Source organism: Syngnathus scovelli, chromosome 1 (genome assembly GCF_024217435.2).
Source record: "Syngnathus scovelli strain Florida chromosome 1, RoL_Ssco_1.2, whole genome shotgun sequence".
Classification (NCBI taxonomy): Eukaryota; Metazoa; Chordata; class Actinopteri; order Syngnathiformes; family Syngnathidae; genus Syngnathus; species Syngnathus scovelli.
This window is the reverse complement of record NC_090847.1, coordinates 15456677-15479145: the sequence shown is the minus strand read 5'-3', so window position 1 is coordinate 15479145 and position 22469 is coordinate 15456677. Positions and strand designations below refer to the sequence as shown.

Sequence of the window (22469 nt, the reverse complement as noted above, 5' to 3'; positions counted from 1 at the left end):
GGTGTTGCTTGCCGTGAGTCGAGCATCTAATTTGTGGCCAAATGAGAGCCGCTCATTAGCTTGCCTCACAATAGGCCTAATTAGTTCGCGGGAGGTCGGCTCACCTCTGAGGCAGGAAAACAATGTGTTACGCGGCCACAATCACAAGCCTGTACAAAAACACCTAAGGGAGTACAAGTGAAAAGTCGTCTTGAAACATGCAGATAGCTCAAACAGTTATGTATAAAAATGGTAGGCCAACATTTTCTGTACCGCTTGTCCCCACGGGGGTGCTGGAGCCTATCCCAGCCACCATCAAGCAGTAGGCAGGGGACACCCTGAACCTGTTGCCAGCCAATCGCAGGGCACACAGAGACGAACAACCATCCGCGTTCATGAAATAGTCAAGCTTAAACATTAGACATGTTATTGTTTGGAGGCCATTGCAGTTATCCAGAGTCTCTGTGTGCAAGATGACCACTTTTTGTCTGTGCTAGCTCTTCCACTTTGTCTCTGCGAAAAGCTCATATCAGAAGAATCAACATTTAAATTAAAGGCTTTTGTTGAGTTCAGTGTAAAGGTTAAAAGCTATTGCTCTCATGCGCTTGCAGTTTTGCAGAGTCGCTGCTTAAAAGAGCACTATTTCTAGTTTGTTCCAGCTCTTCCACACAGACATGCAAAATTGCCACATCAAAAGATCAGGCATTTGCTAGATTCTGTGCAAAATTGTCAGCACTACTACATGGTGCAGGTTACAGCGCTCTTCCCATTACAATTTTGCAGGGTCTGCACACAAAAAAACTGATTAGACTAAAAGTAATCTGTTGCAACGCTCTCATTTTTGGTGCAGCTATGCTGGAACTCTTTGTGAAAGTGGATTCTTTTTTTCTGTTCCAGATTTTTCAAATAGAGATGCAATAAAATTACCAAGTTAAAAATTAAAATTACCAGAAGAGCCAGCATTGACCCCTTTGACTGGCTATGGCACTAAGGCCAAATCCCTGGATCAGAAGAGCTGGGATTCACTTCCCTTGCTGTGTATTGTAGAAATCAGGACAGAGAATGGGGCTGCAGATGGCTTTTAAAAGGCATTTATTGATTAAATACACAGTTAAGTTTGGACAAAAGCTTCTGTGTTGTTTTTTAAAATAAGAAATTTGGGACCCAGTCTCGATCAAATGCCCCTCCAAAAGGTCGGGTCGCCATGGTAAGCACTTTCATTACACAGCCGCAATAAATAATACAAAAAGTAGGCAGAGGGGAGAGTGGGGGTGGAGTGGCGTGTTTCTTCGGGGTATGAGGGTAAATGCTGAGAAGGCATTTTGTGACCTGAGGACCTGACTGGAAACGCACATGAAAAGCCATATTGCACATTTGTCCTTCACTCTTAAAACCTGAAAAAGAAAACACAAGTTGTGTTGCTCTCACGCCAACATGAACATCAGGAATTCAGAATACAAAAGAAAAATCAATTGGGGAAAAAGAAGAACCATCAAAAATGCTCATGGAAGATAGACTCAAAGAGCAGTTAATTACGCAGCACTGCTTGATTGACAGGCCTTCCTCAGCTGTTTACACAGTGACCCAAAATGCTGCAAGGTTTCTGTAACAAAAGGTCTCAAATTTACCTCTGTTGAGTTCTGTGAGAAAAGATAAAGACCCTATGAAAGCCAGATGTTTTGTTACAGCTCTGATTTTGCAACTTTCTCTTTTACACAGAGATACAGCTAAATCTTCACATGGGTGTCATTTAAGAAGGTATGGCATTTAACACTTTTGCCAGACTTTGAGTCAAATGCTACTAAATAAAAGTCAAATAATCTATTTGGCAACTTTGTGGTGCCTTAACAGAAGAACTGGAACGTATACCCTTTACAGCTTTGTGTCAAAAGATGACAACAACAAAAAAAAACACCATATATTGGATCTTGCATCATGGCAACTTTCACTTTCACACAAAGAACCTGCAAATCTTGCATGGTCTATGGGTAAGATGTGTCACATCAGGATTGTAACAGAAGATATGGAACATATCCTTTTGGTCGGAATACCATATTATCTGATATGGCTTTGGTGCAGCAATTTTGCAGGATCTATGTGTGAAAGTGAAAACGGACGCATCAAAGCCTTAACAGAGCAGTCTGCATTTAAGCTCTTTGCTGGGCTCTGTAGCAAAAAAGTATAGACTGAATAAATATCCTATCTTCTGTTATGGTTCTGAAGCAGAAATGTTTACTAAATCTGTGTCATTAGATTGTACATTTCTTCCCCTCGTCAGGCTCTGTGTCATAACGCACGAATGCCGGATCTTCTGTCACATCATGTGTCAAGTGTCACCATCACACAGTGACCCTGCAAAATTGTCACATTTGTGCCGTAAAAAGATCAGAAATCTGAATTATTTTCTTCTTCTGAAAAGATCGTGACCATGTCCCCCTTTGCAAGGTTCTGTATCAAAAGGGTAATGATGGCTAAAAACCTTTTGCTCCAGCAATTTTTGCAGGATGTCCATGTGATCGGGCTGCCGACGGCTTGTCAATCAAGTTGGACAGCTAAACTCAGAACCAATATGGAGTGAAGTTTTTGTTTTTTTGTTTTTTTTAACAGCGATGGGGGTGGGCAGTGAGAAATACATAGTCCAACAAGATTTAGGGTTAGCACCAGAGAAAGCACCAGATGAACATGAAGTATTGTCAGCTGTAAATAATAACAATAATAATAATGCTTGACATACTGATTTGGAGCATCTTGTTTGACATTTCATAGTCCAACACCACCACTTGGCTGGGACATGCCCTGCCCACAAGATCGACAAGATGTCATTGTTATTTCTAAACAAGTTTAAAAAAAAAAAACAGTATTGGGCAACATCCATAACATCCATTAAGCTTATTGTAGCATTTTGTTCTTTGTATGCAATTTTTAGGGGGAAATAATTTCCAGTTGTGTGAATAAAAAAATCTTGACAGGATAAAACAGCATGGAGACCGTCAATTTGCAACAGGGCTGTTTCAAGATTGTGAAATGTGTCATGTAATGAACTTTTGTGGCAAAAGGTAGACGTATTTGGCAGGCATTCATTAGATATTTCACGCAGAGACCCTGCAAAATGGCTGTATCAGAGCCGTAACACAACACGTTATTTAACCTTAACTGGGCTCCGTGATGAACAGATTTGATGTCAATTCTGGGTCTTAATGTAGGTACTTCGCAAGGTTTCCAAATAAAGTTGGATACTATACCGTTATAGCCCTGATGTGTAAGTTTTTTCTTTCACACATACTAGAACCAGCAAAATGTTCCCTGCATTATGGAGCAAAAGGTAAAGACTTATAATAAATGTCGGGTGTTCCGTTGTGGCTCTTGATTAGTAGGCATATTTTCCCCATTGCTGTGCTCTGTATCAAAACAAATGCACATAAATCATCTTCTACAACTCTTAAAATTGCATTTAATTAATCCCTTATCTGGGCTCTGTGTCAAAATTAGATAAATGCCTGATGCTTCCGTTACAGCTATGACTCATGCCTTTGCTGGGTTTTGCGTCAGAAGTAAAACGAATAAATGCCGACCCCTTTTGTCATGGCTTTTGATACGTTTATCTGGGCTCCGCGTCAAAAAAAATTAGATTGATCAATTCCAGGTCTGAAGCCGTGTCACTTGAGCCTCCTGGTAATTGGATAGAACAAAGCCATACCATAAAGAATACATTTAAACGCTAGATAAACTAGATAAATACTAAACACACACAAAAAAAAAACCTTCTATCCAGCTTTGACGCTGCAAATTTGCAGGCTCTCCAAATGAAAGAGGAGCACAAGAATGGGAATTTAGCACCGTTCCTTGTTAAAAAAAATAACAGAAATATGTGGGTTTTTTGAAATTTTGGGGACGTTTTTATGATGTAAAATATTTGATCGCATTCTGAAGGGACGGAGGACGAGTGGCGGGAGCTTTTATGCCACAGATTTGTTTTCTCAAAGAATAACAAAACAATAAAACAAACTTTAAAAGAAAGATATATTCTGATATAGATAGCACTTCTGATCGGCTCTGTTTTTAACAGTCTAAAAGTCTCTCTTACTCTCCGCCGTTCACTCCCTATAAGCACATCGTATGTACAATATATAGAACATAAATTACTACACAAAGCCTATTCACAATGGACAATCATCAATAGCAAATTAGATGGAAAACATGGCGGGACGTGGGGCAGAAAGACACATTCAGAGACGATTTACTCTGCAGCCAACTTAAAATGGACACAAGTAGAACATCCTGTCTCCAATAACAAAACAAAAAAGTCAATATAAAACTTTTCATCCTCCGTTGCGCCGAAGGGTGGTCACGAAAAAAAAACCGCCCGCTCCTGACATCGCTCCCGACATCTCGTTTGCATGTAAACAGAGCACCAGTGTAGTGTCTTTAAGTTTGTCTTTTCTTAAACTGTACAAAAGTATAAATATATGATTTATCTCCATTTCTTTTTTTGTCTTTTTCAATCCTCTTCTTCACATATGTCGGATGTAGCGCACAAAAATGAAAACAAAAACAACCAGAAAAAAAACAAAACAACAGCCAGTGTTGCGGTATCTCCCCGAGTTTCTGGCATTTTGTGTCGAGTGCGATTCTGCTGTGGCGTCTGCTTGTTTGCTCGCTGCTGCTGGTTGATCGTCTTTGCATACGTTGGTTATAAAGAGCACGCTGGGACAGCAACGACTTTGACAATAAAGTACAAAATTAAAATCAAAAACAAGGAAATTGTGTGTGCGTTTGAGCTACAGCAGATCCATCTTGGGTCTGTAATGGAGCAGAAGGGGCGATTTCTGGAAGCAAACAAGACAATACACTTAGCGTATTACCCACTGCAATAAATTCAGATTCCATTCATCAGTTCCCTAATGGTTATCTCACGATTATATGCGTATTAATTACACATTGGATATCTGTTCTAAATGTAAAATTAAATATTTTTTTAAATACTTGTTTAACCAACCTTTTCACCACGAAGCCATTCAGACAAAATGATAGTTAAAAAAAATTCTCGTAACTTGAAAAACTGTGGCACTCCTAAGTCCGTTTCTCCTGGCTGCATGCAATGCTTTCAGAACGAGTGCGTAGTAACTTAATTTATCTTGGCCAACTACATTTCAGCTAGAGGTGTCCAATATTAATCAATTAATCAAGAATCAAATGAATCAACTGTTTTGATAATCGATTAATCATTTAGAGCAGATCTGGGCAAATTACGACCCGCTAACCTTGCCCAACATTCAATTCAATTTTGTCTTGTTCTTGAAATGCCCACATTGAACAAATACTGATGATGTACATGGCATGCTGTTATATTGCATTGTTTTGTAATGTATTGTTTCTCTAACAGCGACGTGACAGTGATGGTTTTACGATGTAGATTCAGTTAGGGAGGTCCCCACTGAAGGCCCAGATAAAACCTAGAACGCCACAAGATGGGTTACCTTAAATCTCCATCTCGTTACGACGACAAATTTCAAAGTATGGTCCTTTCCCAAGATTTCCTCGTTGCATAAAATGTCCAACTGTGTGGGAAGAAAAAGATAAAAGCATTTTTTTTTCAAGTCACATTTCTGAGAAAAGAGCTCAAGTCACATTTCTGAGAAAAGAGCTCAGAGTGAGAGAAGGACCTTTTCGAAAAAGCATTTGTGATACCTTCAGCCTGCCGCTCACTTCAACCACCACTTCTGGCGCTCCGCATAGCGCAGAGAGGACAAAAACGCCAAGAGGCGACATGCGTTCGCTTCCCCACAAAGCAAGGTACTATAGCAGGTGTGCAAACCTCATTCTAATTGATTTTTGGATTTCCTTGAATTATTTGTTCAGTAAAAATCTTTAAAGCTTCGAATGATCTCTTGATTTTTAACCAGAACATGTATTTTAATGACATTCTCTACATAAAAACTGGGGGAAAAAAAAGAGTAAAATATATATCATATGTATATATTTTTTAATATATCTTTATTTTAACATAAACTACATTTTTTGTATTTTGAATGTCTTTTTTTTTTTATTTGGATATTCTTACTAATTTGGTATGAGAATTTGAATTTTGATGATTATTGTGTGTTTTTTTTTTTATCTTTTAAAGGGGAACTAAACTTTTTTTCTGGCAAGAATGGATTGTACAAAACATGGCACCAATTAATACTGCAATCATGGAATAACATGTTGCATTCAGATTTTAATATAATAATAATATTAATGATAAGATTATGTCACTGATTTTACCTCGTTAAAGGAGGTCAGATTGAGCTTTTTGGCGATGAACTTCTTGAGGTGTAGGACGGTAGCTTGCGCGGAGCAGCGGATCCACTTGCGCTTGAGGCCTCTGAGTTTGCTGCTGTTGCACTCCAGGCAGATGCTCACCTGCCAGGGCACACCGGGAAAAGTGTTACAAGTACTGTAAAATGATCGCCAGTGATTCATGATAATCACCACTGTGCAAAAATAAAAGCAACCAATACAATTTGGTCATTTTGCAGTAATACAGTCCGTCGAGATCAAATCTGTACCTGCTCGTCGCTTCGGTGATAATCGTTGTCCTCTTCTGCTTTCTCCTCTCCTGCTTCCTTATTGGGCGTGTCCTCTGACTTTGTGTCTCCTGTTTCAACACAAACAAATAGAAAAGCTCTTTAGGATTTTTTTTCAGCCATTTTCATCAAGAAGAGATCCAGGAAAAGTCTCAAAAAGCCATGGCTGCAAAGACAGTTTCATTTAGCAATAATATGAAACTTTTGTCTATCATGACAAATACCACAAACCCACAACAAGTCACAGAGGTCATGCCTGAAAAGACAATTTGGTGTGAAACCACCATTTTAGGAGCTTTTTGTCCATTTCTTTAGACTGAAAATTCAGCCCCCGATGCAATGTAAAACTTTGTAGAAGTGTCAAGAACTAGGAGACTTGCCAAAACGTCTATAGAAATAATGCTCGAAAAGTCAAGAGAAAAACACTTAAAAGGTGACAAATGTTGCAATATAGCGCACCACTAAAATAGAGCATATAAAATCATGTGGGCTCTGCAAAAACAAATCTATGAGACCGTCCATAGGGAAACCTGTTTGTCACCTGCATCGCATTAAGTGTATATAATAAAAACGCTGACAACAAAGAAAATGCTCTCACAAGACATTTCTTTGTGTATTGCATACACACAATGTTTGGATATGAGACACATTTTTCTACGATGAAATTGAGGATGATTGCTTTTGCACAACCTCGAAAACATTCACTCTTAATACAGTGGAAATATCAGTATTTGTGCGCGGTCGTGTGTGTTACTGTAAATGTTTTTGTGTGAGAAGATTGGTATCCCAGCTAGAGACCATTTTCTATTTGGTCAAACTCTCACCGATCCCAAGGAGAATTGCCTAACTGTGTGTGTGTACATGCGTGTGTACGTGCGAGTGAGTGCCGTGTGGTCTCCACAGCGACCGTCTCCAGAGTCACCCTGCTTGATTGCGGCTAAAGAGGCATTGCTTTCGTTGCATAGGTGAAATCACCTTCACCCGACCTCACAGCCACTCGGGCTTCATGTTTACATAGCATGAAAATGATGTGAAAGGTTGAATTAATGGGTGACTCCCACTTGATGAGAAACCTCCAGCAAAGTAATAAAAACATAAGGCTGCTTTGTTTTCATGGTGTCAACAAAATAATAAATAGTTTGTTTCAATCGACTAAGTTTTGACAACCTCTCGCAGAAAAAACGCCCAATCACCCTGACTTTGTTCTTAAGACTAATGTGTTGATGATCTCTACTGAAGAAATAAAAAATAAAGAGCGGCCTGCTTCACGTTCTCTGTTTTATTGAGCCGAGATTGGACAACCTGTAGTGAAGCAGCAAAAACAAGAACTGATTGCTCATATGTCATTAGTTTTAATAGAATAAGTGTTGATGAACTCTAGCAATTTGGCAAAAATTAGAGCCAGCTGCCTTTTACTTTATTTTAATGAACAGATTGCTATAATGAGAAAAATAGGAGCTGACGGTGTCAATAATCTTCTCGCAATCCAGACAAATAATAACTTGTTGGCTTTCCTTTATTTTTCTATAACCACATCAGCAATCTCTATCAAGCTAGCAAAACAAGAACTGACTCCCCGCTTTTAATGAAGTGACTGTCGAAAACCTAAGATGACGTGGAATAAATAAAAACCATCCGCTTACTTTGTTTTAATGAACCGAAAGTTGTAAACCTCTAGAGACATGCCAGGCGGCATTGCTTTGTTCGACTGAACAATGTTAGCCACCTGTATCGAAGCAGCAAATACAAAGATTGACCGCTCTTGCTTTGTTTTAATGACCCCCAGCTAAACGGCAAAAACAAGAACCGATCATTAATGTTTTGTTTTATTGAACCTATAGCAAATAAGAGGCGGCGGCATTCAAAGAAGACTTGTTCAATGGAAACGTCACTGCTCATGCGACCAGTCGTCTACAGAGTGACTCTCAGAGGACTCGTGGAGCGCTGCACAGTGAGCAATGGTTGAATTTATTTCGAACATCTGCTCTTGTGGACGCCCAGAGGAAGTTTATGTTCCTCTTTTGAGAGCTTCTGGTGGTGGTAGGTAGGAGCGTGGGGTGGTGTGGGTCTTTCATTATGTGCACTGCTGCGCTGCTGGGCTGTCGCTTGCAGTTAGCATGGCATGATCTCTGCTTTAACGAATGCTCCTTTTGCTGGGCCGTCCTCAAATAAAAAGTAATGAGAGACCCCGTTTATCCCTCAAGAGACATTTGGACCAAAGGCAAAGCAAGGAAGTCTTGTGAAATCGGTTCTGTTACTTAACGTAATACTTGAACATGAGCTTAACAACATACATACCGCCCTTCATTTTATTTTAATGAACTATGCCTCAACGACCTGGAACAATGCGGAGAAAACGAGAGCTGACTGCCCACATTTTGTTGTAATAGACCAAAAGCCTGGACATTGGCAGTCTTTATCAAAGCAGCAAAAATGAGAAACCGCCCTGTACTTTGTTTGAATGAACTGAGCGTTGCTAACCTTCAACAAAGCGGAGAAAATAAGAGCCAACCGAGAAAGAGCTAACTTTTGAACGGGAGTTTATGTAAGCGTTCTTACAGTGTGAAAATGCAGGGATCAAGCAGTAGATTGGCATAGCGACGATGAGACGCCTAGCTACATGTGTCAAAAATATAGACTAAAAATAAATAGCGTTCTCAACTATTCGTGTGTGCGACGCTGTGAGTGTACAAGAGATTGCCACCCCTCTTCGCAACGCGCCTTAATTAGCGCAAAGAGAGCGAGGGATTAAGTGAGCGATTAGGCTCCGCAAGCATGACCGCCCTCAAATCCATTGCTCCTGCGGATTGGCTAAATAAAAAAAAAAGAAATCAAGCGCTTCCACTGCTGTTTTGATCTTAGTGTTATTGTCTGTGCCGGTACATCTGCTGTGTGCTGCAGTGGATCCCGACCCTTTTTTAAAAATGATTTTTAACATGCATTATTGAGACTCATTAAACTTCGCTAACATGCTCCACCCACATGCAAAATCAGAAACTAGAATGATTTGCGCCACTCTAGTATACAAGGTTAAAATTTAAGAGCAATTGGACACATTTAAAAAAAAAGTTTGTCTTTTGAGGAATCCCAGGGAAAATGGCCAAAATGACATGAAAATGCCTGCTTTAAAGTTTAAGTGGCTTTAGGGGTGGAATTTTTTTATTCGCATTGACACAAACTAAAAAAATAAAAACCTAAGAATGGCCAGCTTCAAGGGCTGCATTTTTTAAACAGTGGGAGTTGGGATGGGGAGCTTGTTGAATGAATGTGATGAAGATGAGGATGATGTCATTGGACTGTACCGTTACGCTGGTCTAGATGTGTCTTCATGTTGCAGAGCTCCCCTTTAATATCGCCGGGTATCTCCATGCCCAATTTCTGGTAGAAGTCCCGCTGCTTCTTTATCTCCGCTGGAAAACCAACAGGGGGGAAACATGAGGATCGTAAGCTATATTTATCTTGATATAACAAACATTGTCGTTTTTCTATTTTAAAAAGACAACATACCCTCTTGAAGTCCGGGTACCAACTTGTACACAATGTCTTGCATTGTTCTGTCATGGCTGCCAAGAAGACGACATATTGTGTTCAAAGCAAACTAGTACACAGACACAGAAATGTATGAACAAGAGCTTACGTCCCTTAATTTGTTTCAACAAAGTGAATATGGACAACTGGCAACACCTCACTTCCATTTTGACGAACAGTACAAAAGACCAGTATGGAAGCAGGGAAAACAAAGACCATCTACCTTTGTTTTTCTTTTCTTTTAACAAACCGAGTGTTGGCAACCTTGAGCAAAACAGCTAAAACCCGAAACAATCCCTTTAGATTTGTTTCACCAACATCAACCACATCCAGCAAACCGGTAAAACAATGATCCCACGTGAAAGCATTATGTTGACATTTGTTGCCATAGTAATGATTCAGTTATGCACATTATATTTGTGAACACGTGGCAATGACGCAAAGTCATCTTTAGCAGATGTCTCCAGGAAATGAGGGTTTCTATCTACTCTACCTCGCTACTCTGCAGGCCACAAAACGTGGGACCATATTTCTGTAAACCCCGAGGCACATGATGTCATGTTTTGTGTGCATACGTGTCATGTGACGTGTGCATTTGTGGCACTTTATTTAATTATAAAAATATGAGTAAAGTTAAAATGTTAAGTCTGTGACAATGTGACTTGTGGAAAAAACGAATCACGGACAGCGGCCATTAGGAACAGATTATTTTCGTAAATTCCATTGGCCAAAATTGTTTTTCCAAAATTTTAAAATAGCGTGTGCTTGATATCAGCATCTTCTTTAATGTCGATAATGTTTAACCTGTGTGTGCGTGTGCGCACGTGCGTCACTCACCCGATGTACTGCAGTGGATGGCTCTGATGAATAACAATCCTGCATGTGGGACACGTGTTGTTCTCCTCCAGATACTTTACAAGGCAGCTTCGACAGACTGCACACACAAACAGCAAAAATGACATTTTACAGTATGTTTTCCAAATAAATGATCAATTCTTTCCACCAACATGTGACTCCATTAGGAATTAGAAATGCGTTGTTGTTGACAGGCATGTCCGAACAAGACGCTCGCAATAGGTGATGGTGTTTGTACCTACATACGTACGGATGTCATAATAGCTACGACAACAAGGCAGGCTCAAGTGAGAGAGGATTTTGTATCGGTGACACACACACACACACACACACCGTATGTATACATGTGGGGCGACACCATCATAAGCAAACTCAATTTTCCCCTTTTCAGCCTGCTAACCGATTAGAACAGCATGATGATGATGATGATTTAAGCACTCTTCCATCAAACCTTTCTACACTTGACCTGTCTTCCACGAGACACACACACCGTCTTATGAAAGCTTTATTGCAGTCAGACAGCTGCAGTGGGCCGACGTGATCTGAATGTCTCTTTTGAAAAGACTCCACAGGGAAGCCCGGGGTGGCCGTTGCAAGTAGGAGGACTCTCTCTAGCGGATGTAAGGAGGATTTACATGCATGTGCATGGATGCGATCGTGTACACGTACATGTGTGCAAGCACTCTGTGACAGTGGTGGCGTCGATCAGGTAGCCGTCGCAGAGTCGACACGTGATGTGGGCGTTGATGTGACTGAGCTTGATCTTCCTCGTCAGCATGTCGGGGTTCTGCGGCAGAAAAAAAGTGAAAATAAAATGAGAGCAGATTTAAGTAAGATGCCCTATTGTTATCATGGCAACAAAATGCAGCCACTCTCTGCATGCAAATAACGGAGCATTACTGCCATCTTGTGGAAGAGGAGTGGAGGGGACACAATGCCAAACCTGACTATAATATTAGCACAGGGCTCACAAACCTTTTAGAAACCTGAGCTACTACTCCGCTACTGATTAACGTGAAAGGCGACCACATTACAGTTTATACATTCTTGACCTAATAAATGTGCTCAATTTTTTGTCAGTTGTACATTCATAAATATTAAGACATTAAACCGAGAAAGCGCCAAAAGACAGTTCCAAGTGGGGGTTGTGTAGGTTGACAGGCTGACGTTTTGAGCAGACATATTTACAACGCGTAACAAAACTGTTCTTTTTCTACAGTCCATCCATCCATCCATTTTCTAAATGTTCTTACCCCCATTCATGCTATCTGTATGTCTTATGTAAATAAGTCACATTGAAAACCTGTGTTAAAATCACATTTACTAAAATGTTAAGTGTTCAACACCCAATGGTGTTTTACAACTAAATATAGTAATACTATCAAGTGTTTGGTTGTTCATGCCAAGACTGTACAAATACCCCATGCCTCACTCCCTTAAATAAAACATCAGACGAAATTTAAATCAAACACACTTATTTTATTAAAGCCATTTCACACAGCTCTTCCTAGACAGCAGCAGGACACAATGTTATGTTTTTATCATTTTCAGGTGAAAATTTCCAAGACACCAATAACGGTGAACAAATCCTCCTCAATTCGGAATGAATTTAGGTAAATCCCACAGTAAAGACGTTTGTGGTCAAAACAAATGCCTATTGTCATGAAGATTTCAATTTTCCTGCAAGTAGGGAATTCATTTTCAGTACCCACACATACAAACACTTTAGCGTGGTATTCGGTTCCATAGTTTCCCCCCCCCCCCATAGTGGCAACACCAGACATCACCTGGTCTGGATGCTGTGCGTGAACGTTGCCTTCAGTTTGACACTTTTGAGAACTGGCTAGATGGCCAAACATTTCTTCATAGACAAGCCTTGATCTCCTGATGGCTGGTCAGAAGTTGCGTGGTCTTGCGGAATCTTTGGGCCACCTTCAAAATTACATGGCAGCAAACCATAAGAATATTGACACAAAACAAATAACATTAGCTACATGCAGTCGATTTTCTGTAGCCCTACATTGCCAAAACCCAAGAGGTTCTTTTGCAATTCAATACTCACACAAATTGGTGATGGCTTGTCTACCATTTTTCACAATTTTAGCCAATTTGAAGCGGTGAAAACAGCCTCACAACAAATTAACACTGCCAAACTCCGCCCAACACTGCTGCTTTTGAATGCAACTTATATTTCATTATGTCAGAAGTGTTGCCAAAGTTTAGCAAAACTATTTTCCTGTCCTTGTCCTGCAAACATGCGCCGCGCCTTAGTCAGACAAGCTCGCGGAGAGACTGCATGGAGGTGAAGAGGGGAGAAGTTGGAAAAAGTGGAGCTCCAGCCAGGGAGTCCGGTTCATCAGCCTGGCAGCACGCTCAGGGCACGCTTTCGACGGACACGACGGAGCGCAGCGGCGGAATTTTGGACAGTGAGGGCTTCATGTGATTGACCGCCGCAGCTTCACGTTTGTCCTATTTTAATCAATGCCAGCGTTATTTTTTTTAGGGACTATAATGTTGATGCAAGTGGGCAATAGGAATATAATAACAAAAAGTATAATACAACTTAAAAGAAGCTAGCGTTTTTTGGGAGTTGCTGTAAAGTTGCCATTTGGACAGTTTGAGGTTTCCACCCGACAGCGACAATATGTACATGTTTGTAAAGTGGCTGACAAATGACGCTCACTGGATTGAATGAGTAAACTGCGCGTGTCACTGGTCCCAAAAGTCACATGCAGCTCGTCACCCTAGCTGCGATTTTCTTTTCATCAAATACCATGAGAGTTTTGCCTACCTTAGGGACGTTTGATTCCATCTTGCAAGGAAGGAGGAAAATGATGCCGAAGAACATTGTCCCGATTCGAACCAGTCAACTTCAATCATTACGTAAGGGCAAACAAAGTGTGTGGAATCCAGGTGACACCATATCTCCTGAGGATGCTTAATGCAAGTGTTTTTTGTTTCTGTCCCTGAACCTTTAACACTGGTAGATTTGCAGTGTGGAAATTGTTATTCGCAGTTGTATTGTGCTAGGCGGGTAGGTACCTACGTAGGTAAGTAGAAGGTAAAGTAGGTAGTTAGGTAGGCAATTTAGTGGCTATGTGGGTGGACAACCAGGTAGCTAGGTATGCAAGTAGGTTTGCATATAGCTCGGTATGCAACTTGCTAGGTAGATAGGAAGATAGGTAGCTTTTTGGTATGTATTTTGCAGCTCAGTATGTCAGTTACAAAAAAGCTAGGGTAGCGAGCCCTCCAATCAGACGTGCTCTGGCGCTAACAATTATTGGCGATGGTGCCCCCTATTAATGTGCATTCTGTGACCAAGTAGGAGTTGACATTTTAAATGCATGCAGTTGACCTGTAAACAAAGAATTGTGCCCGTGTGGTTCTCCTCACCCCTAATACCGCCATGCGTGGGCTGTGGATGTCGCGGCGTCCACGTCTGTCCTGCAGGTTGAGCAGCCGGTGGCGTTAGCTCCACATCATGAAGAACTTTTCATCTGAGCCTGAGCCAGAGGGGTGGGATACAAAAGAATAGGTTTTTAAGCCATTTCATGTCAGTTATTTAGGATGACCACTTTCTAGCTCTACACAAATTGAACAATGAGAAAAACAGTGCGCCCATGAAGCACCCACAAATTTGCCTATTTGCCAATTTTTTCCTCATGATATTTCTTTTTTAATGTATTGTTTATAGCGAGAACCAACCTCCATTTTTCATGGCAAATGCTTATTGGAGGAATTATATCCTCACTTTTAAGAATTTTGGGGGAACGAACAGCAAGTACTGTACTCTACTGTCAAAAAAGGCCAAAGCACGCTCACTTATGCTCAAGCACAGGTCATACAAACACTCAAATATGATCGATCCTTGCAAACTATTTGTCATCATACACAATATAGAAAAGCGGTACAACCAGATATAATCCAAAGTATGAAAAAAAAAAATATTGGACACATTAGATGCTTGGTCATGTATGAAAGAGTGGGCACAACATCATCATTAAACGATTGTAACATCACTGTTCCTTGTCAGTTATTCTTGAGAGGTGACAATCTGCACAATAGAAATTACCACTGATTAGAAATTATCCACATTGTTTAAAAAAAAATCCACATACGTGCAGAATTTTGATATTGTCATTCAAACTCTAATGGGCTCATTGCTTGCCTTGTCAATCATCCCTTGAAATGCAACATCTCATTTGAGAGGCAGTCCCTTCATAATAAGCATCAACTTGCACAATACAAATTTGCTAACCATAATGAATGTAGCATATTTGACAAACAAGTTTAATATGAAATGAGTTTCACCTTGCCAAAACCACACGCACGCACGCACGCACACACACAAACACACACACACACACACTTGCACTCATGCGCATACAAACGCACGAGCGCTGATACACACAAAAGCGTTCCTGTTGGTCCCGCCTGTGGCCATTAGAATGTTTTGCTTCGCTGTAGTTTGGCATCCAACACACAGAGGCACGCACGCAGGCCAACAAACATGCAGACACGCACGCACGCACGCACGCACAGGCACACACACACACACACACACACACACACACACACACACACACACACACACACACACACACACACACACACACACACACACACACACACACACACAGAAGAAGGCCTGCTGTCAGCTCTCCCACAGGCGGCAAGAGGAGGAAAGCTGCTTCTTCTTGTTAGGAAGCTTTGGCTCGTCTTCAGAAACACACACGCACATTCACTCGGACCCAAGTGCCACTATTCACACGTTTGTGATGGTAAAAGACAATTTGGCCGACACACACGATTTTGTCCGAAGGCCAACATGCTAACAGCCGTTACGTCTGCAGATAGGGAACCGATAAGGAGTATTGAAAGTATGCCAACAAGGGTCAATAAGTATTTTATAACATGCTTTGCAGTGCAGTGGATACTTCTAACGAGAATTTAGATTGTGGAATCAGTTGGCATGCTGGTAATTCTCCACGTTTTGCTCCCCTTCGTATATGTAGAGTCAAGTCAAATTTGTTCATAAAGCCCTTAATCTCAAAAAGGTCTCAACATTCAGAGGAAAGCGAGGCACCTACATTATTAAAAACCTTTAATTATTATATCTTATGTATAAATGTAGAAATGTAAATATTTCGTGACGTCAGTGACAATAGACTTAGACTTAGTAAAGGGGTTAAAAAATTTTTTAAATGGTCAGCTGACGACCTGATACAAACAGATTTTGGCCCCTTTCTGACTGCCAATCCAAGCTCACCACAGGACAGGAGAAGTGAGCGCAGGAAACTCTGCCTTCCCTTCTGGGGGAAGCCAGTGGCAGAAGTACACACAACAGGGACACAGTGGTCTTGCCCTACAGTCCTCCTTTTATTGCACACTCTTTTCCTTGCTTCTAATGCAACATTTAGACGCAGATATGACTCCCTTTCTGATTTCCTCAAGCAACTTCTCACACATGCGCACTCTGCATTCACTCTACAGCCGTCAATCAAACGCAAGCTGTCAGAGTTACCGCAACCAAGTATTTCCTTATGAAAAGAGAAGAAGAAAAAAGTGTTTTCAGACCAAATGTAATGTGATTTTTAAGAATGATGAAACCACTGCACCGTTACCTTTTCAAAGTAGTTTGCCCCAGAGAGAAAAGCTTGGATATTCTAAGACAGCACAATAACCGACTTGAATTTCATTCTCCCCTCGGCTACAATGCCGAGTCGGATCCTGGTAAATAAGTCATTTTCAACTTTTTGACGGATGTTTGGACAGCTTGTGACTGAGTGTGAAGAAGCGTTCTGGAGGAGGAATCCGGCAATGAGTGTGTCAGTGACAGGAGAGTGAGCGGCAACTCTCCACCGTGTATTGCCGTGAATCGCTTGAGCGAGGCAAGTACAAATTCTGCACAACTGAGTGTTCTGCCCGCCTCGTAGCACATAGTGGCGAGAGCGGTCACTACTTAATTCAAATCTCACTCTCGAGCTTTGCCACCCCCATTATTGTTAATGTTATCTTTATTATGTTTAGAACATCTTGCAGTCGTTTCATCGGATGTTGTGGAGCTTATGCCAGCAGTAGATGATTGCATCGACTTCTGTCTTTGCAATGGGAGAGGGAAGTGATTGAATACTTTATTTGTACATGCTTTGTTTCCAACCTTAGTCTGGCACTTATGGCAGATTGTTTACGTTCTGGACCACAGTCATGTTTTTGCTTCATTTCATTCAAGAAAAAGACAATTTAAGGAATTTTCTCTTGTATTTAAGATTATGCGGTGATAGCACCTGGATAATAGTGTGAATGGAATGGGTGAAAACAATGAGAAAATGCCCCAAAATGCCAGAGGGTAACAGCTCAAAGCAACTTTGTTTTTGATTGGGGGAAGAAAAGAACTATACACTTTTCATTTTTGGAACTATAAACCTAGTTCATTAAATTTCAATTATGAACTATAAATGGAACTAGTTCATTTTAAAATGTGTGAACTACTTTGAACTAGTTTGTGTAGAAAATGAACTTTCCCAACACTGTTCACAGAAATGTTTTTTTCAAACAAGTTCAATAAATGCTATTCCAATTTCAAAAACATAATCGTGATTTCAATTTTGAACAAAATAATCGTGATTATGATTTTTATCCATAATCGAGCAGCCCTACTTGTGGTCTAGGGGCCACATCCCCCGCTATACATTGCTGCCTACGGGAGCTCATTTGCTAATTGGCCGTGTGTAGAGTAGGACACATTTATTCTGCTTTTTCTTTAGCTTTTTTGAAAGTGTTTCTTTTCATTTTAGTGATTAAATTCTTTTTACGTTCGCATGACTGTAAAGAATTTAACCTGTCAACCGTTGCCGACTGTCAAAACAAACAAGCGTCGATGTTACCCCGACTCAAAGGCCCAATGATCAAGAAATACATCTTTTGGATAACCTATGCTTGGCTTTTTCTCATGTTAAAAATAATGCTAACAACAACAACAACAACAACAAAGTCTCAAAAGTCATAAAATGAGCCTCATCGACACTTTTATCGTCGTCACAATTGGATTCAACTAGTATTAATGGACTGAGCATGTTTGGTCTTTTCTTTGGCTTTTTAGCAACATGTATTTCAAGATTCAAGAATTTTTATTCGTCAAGTTTGAGCGTGCCAAACACGGAATTTGATTCCGGTACATCACAGCCTCTGTTCAACATTTAGGTTACTAACAACATTAGTATTTGAATAGTAAGTCACAGTGAGCGGCCCGACAGCGGCCTTAGGCTGAAAACAACAACAAACAATTGCAATATTTGCCATTGTTGGCAAGACATTCTTAAAGTTGTGTGAAGTGAGTGGATTCAAAAAAGTCTCATGCTAAAATACAAAAACAAATGCAGCAAGCTTCTCTCATTTCCACTTCAGAAGAGCTTAAGACCTAAATAGATTATCAATGGAATAATTATCTATAACACGCATTCTTAAAGTTACATAAAGTTAGGTGACTCGCTAAAACTAAAAACAGCTACTATTTTTACATTTGTACTACAGTTAAGAATTTTTGTTGATAACAGCAAACAAATCAAGAAAATGGCTTTCACGCTTTGGGAAGGCTTATGCTAAAAACAATGCGAACAAAACTACTCTTGACATCTCGCAAGTTGTCTTGGACTAAACTTTTATGGGTGACCAATTCTGTAAGATGCATGTGATCACTTGTTAACACCAAACTTTAGCTAAGCATTATAGTGGTTAGCTTCTTTATACACCTGCAGGCCAATTCAGAATGTTAAAAAAGAGAGTTATTGGTCATGGTAACTGTGGCTGACTGTCAAAACATATCAATGCTAATGCCAAAAAACAATATTAACAGTAAAATAAGATTAGTGAATTCATATTTTTGCCTTCTCTTTGGCTTTTTAGGGGCGTGATGCACATGAATGTTGCACATCATCACTGTTTAGCACTCAAATCAGCTAAGCCGCCTTGTTATCTTTTTATAACGTGTATGACAATTAACTCATTCACTGCCCTTATACTGCTCTACTGAAATCAAACCGTTTATGGCCTCGGACATATCTATTTGTCAAGTTTTTTTTAATGAATAGTCATGGATCCGCTCGGTCCAGTTTATCAATGAAAGTCAGGTTTGTAAACTACTGTAACGACTAACAGATCCCTGTAGATTGGAGCGTTGCATCGCTTTGGATCTGAGATCTGCATAGCTTTTGAGAAAATGATTGGTTCGGAATCTTGACTTGTCACGTCGATTATGAAGGAGATAAAGGCCAACACGCTGAAAGTAGGACAGGTTTAGGCTTGTTACACTAAAACAGGGGTATAAACAGGGTATAGTGCCAAATGTTTATCACGAAAAAAGATGCCACGATTCTGTGAATGTCCAACAGCAAGTAAAGCCACTGACGTTTAACTAGTAAACTCAGTGTAGCTCATGCTGCGTTTCCAAGACATCTGTCAAATCTGTTTTGTAACAAAAAAAAAAAAAACTCCAGTTAATGTTCTACTTGACATATTTGTTATCATCATACATGCTTGATATTTCTGCTTTATGCTGAAAAATCACAATTTTTGTGAATTCATTCCTTGTTTTAAGCACCAGTAATTATGAAGGAACAGAAAAGTTGAGAAACTTTTCTGGAGAGCGATAAAAGTCAACTATGCTAGAGTCAGTGCTTATATTGTCAATATTCTGTAGTACTTGAAAGATCAATTAAAACGTTCCAACAAAATACAAGTTATCCTACCCTACTTTGAAAACAACTGGCAGTGAATGAGTTTCGAATTGGTAATGATTAAATAATGTTAAGAGTCATACTGTCAGAACAAATCAACTCATTAGATTAGCTAACGGTAGCTTTTTCTATGATGACACACCTTGGGGGAAAAATGCCTTATTGCAGCCTTTAACTTGTTCTAACACTTCACAGAGGAGTCCCGTGCAGTCAGCAAATTGTGTTTTCCCCTCTAAAACGTGTTGATTTTAGCACTAACTCTCAGGTAAAACCGAACGAAGCAACACTCCACAAGTTTTGGACAACTCCATTGTGCAAGCACACACGTCAAATTAGCACGGTTAGCATCACAAAGCCTGCAAAACTGACAAGAGCAAAAACACTGCAGACTTGTTGGCTGCGTGTTGGTGCTCCCCCACGCACGATGTCACTCACAGTGTACACAACAGTAGCATATCCATGAAAAGCAACACAAAAAAAGAGGTGGTGAGGGAAGTGCAAAGAACTAACCCTCCCATCACGTTTAATCCAAACCTCATGTAGAAGAAGCTCCACAAAACAACTTCAGTGATGGGCCTAGAGGCGGGAGGAGCACCGCAGAGGAGCGAGCGAACAAGACGAGACACGCCGTCCAGACGAGCCTGAGCCCCGCGGAGGAGCACCGCGTGCATCCCAACCGAGCTCAGAGTCTCTGTCTGCCTGCCTGCCTTCACCCTCCTTCCCGCTTCAAAGCCTCGGCGTGCAACTGCAAGGGCCCGGCGTCATACACACTCCCTCACACACATATTCTCACACGCATCACGTATGGATAGCATGCTTGGTAGCAGCCAGCGGCAAGCCATGCTAAAAACGAGGAGTAGGTGGAGGAAGAAGGGGAGTGAGGAGGGTATAAACCGGCACACGAACCCGGCCACCGAGGCCGGGCTGGGGGCATTGGGGTAACAGTGAGGCAGGTGACGGCGACGACAGGTACCCGAGTGCTGACTGACCTGGTCGAGGAGCGCCGAAGTCGGCTGGATAATGGGTCGGAACCGAGTTAATTCCACTCGCAGTACAACAAAGAGGCGAAAATGACCGAGCGGCCGCGGAACAGGCCGAAGCAAAGCGCTCCCCGAGCGGCGCGGCGCATGCGCACAGCGCTGGAGGTGGAAAGGTGGAAGAGAGGAGCGCTCAAATGATACTATATGCATTTTAATAACAAACTATAGTTACACGATGCTATTTTCATTGCTGCACATGTTTTTATTCTTTTTATATTTACCTACAACATTTCATTTTACTGAAACGTGATCATTGTTGGTATTTCCTGAATGGCTGGAAGAAATCACATGGTTTATTTGTCTCGGTATCCTTGATTAGTGAGCTCAACCTTTTTTCCATTATTAATAAACACACTGCGAAACAAAATATTATTACAAAGTGTCCTCCTTTCATAGTAAAGACTTATTCTCGAAAAAAAAATTCACTTAATTTTAAATAATTGTTTAAGAGGTGTTTGACTGGTGATGCTTGGGCGAATATGACAGGTTGCGTTGAACTATTTTGGAATGGGAAACTGGGTTTTTAGCACAATGAAATTGAATAGTCTAATTATTACAATATTCATTTACTAAAATTGTATTTTCCTGAATTATTTACTTACATTACTTATCAACCTTTACATAGATACTACTTTTTAAATCAATTTTAAACTCTCACATACCCCGTGGAGTGCCTTCATGTACTCCTGTTTGAGAACCACTCTGTCCAATTAAAATAGTAGCCATTCAAAAGTTATCCATCTCATTATTTCTAAAACAAACTGTTTTTACTGACCTCTGAATATAAAACTAGTTATTCATCAATTTGTTGCATTTATGTAATATGAGGCGATCATACATTTATTTGGGTTCAAAGTCAAAAGGCCATTCAAGAGCCCTCTGATTCAGGAACACGAGATGGCCCGCAACAAAAATAAATTTGACAGTATAGAGCCACCCAAATTTCATTGACACTGATTGGGTCAGTGTAAATTTCATTAAGAAAAATCATTCAATCAACACATTCTTGCCTTTTCAATAATTAAAATTGAGTTATGAATACTGAGTTCAAGCGCAGGAGGCAGCAAGTGGCCACACGCGATGGAAGAAGCATATCCGAAATCAGGAGACCTGCGTTAACATGGATTCTCATGTTTTTGTGAACTTACAAATACCGTGAGAATTCGGCTTGAAGGCAAGTTCCAAGAATGGTCCTTGGAGTTAGTCTTCCATGCTGAACATTTGTGTGCATCCCCATGCGGTGGCCAGAGAGTTGATTTTTAAAAAAGGTTAAAAATGATGATCATAATAATGTGTTCAATGATTTCCACAATGATTCAGGGGGGTTGGTGCGCGCTGTAATACTATTAATAAAATACAATGGGCATCCACCATGTCCATAGACTCTATGGCATAGAGCTGCCTGCACCGTGATCAAATCCACCAAAATCACACTAAGTAACCTGCACCACAAATTAGACCTTATTTCACCTGGTCTAAGGTCTAGCTTACTTGCTAGAACAAAATACCCTCTTTCTGCCAGAACGCCCAGCATGGCGCAGTGCAGTCCGCCAAATTTCCAAACACGTCTGCAAAAATAGAGCTTTTTTTGTGTCCTCAGTTCCCAAAGGCTTACTGAATGTAGTTAAACGGAAAAGTGAAAAAACTGTGATTTACATGCTCTGTCCCAACTTCATCGGAAATGTTTGTACGCATCAAGTTAAAAATTAGTGAATATTTGTTTAAAAGGTCCTAGGCTAACCGAGCAGCGCAACATCTTTTATCAA

The 22469-nt window shown here is 40.5% G+C and overlaps 1 protein-coding gene across 5 annotated transcripts; it reads right to left on the bottom strand.

The window, feature by feature from the left end:
- Nucleotides 1–1054: 1054 nt before the first annotated feature.
- On the bottom strand, nt 1055–22305 carry LOC125985347 (polycomb group RING finger protein 3). Of its 5 annotated transcripts, none has more exons than XM_049748107.2 (11): nt 20653–22305; nt 14322–14431; nt 12716–12860; nt 11598–11715; nt 10911–11007; nt 10053–10108; nt 9848–9955; nt 6528–6616; nt 6244–6381; nt 5457–5537; nt 1055–4805 (listed from the first exon to the last, which is right to left on the bottom strand). In XM_049748107.2, the coding sequence occupies exons 3-11, from the start codon at nt 12785–12787 to the stop codon at nt 4758–4760; spliced, it is 807 nt and encodes a 268-aa protein (XP_049604064.1). In that variant the 5' UTR covers nt 12788–12860; nt 14322–14431; nt 20653–22305; the 3' UTR covers nt 1055–4757. The 5 variants fall into 5 exon arrangements, with proteins under 5 accessions (XP_049604064.1, XP_049604071.1, XP_049604090.1 ...); XM_049748114.2 differs by lacking the exon at nt 20653–22305 and adding an exon at nt 20198–20608; XM_049748133.2 differs by lacking the exon at nt 12716–12860.
- Between the last annotated feature and the right edge of the window lie 164 nt (nt 22306–22469).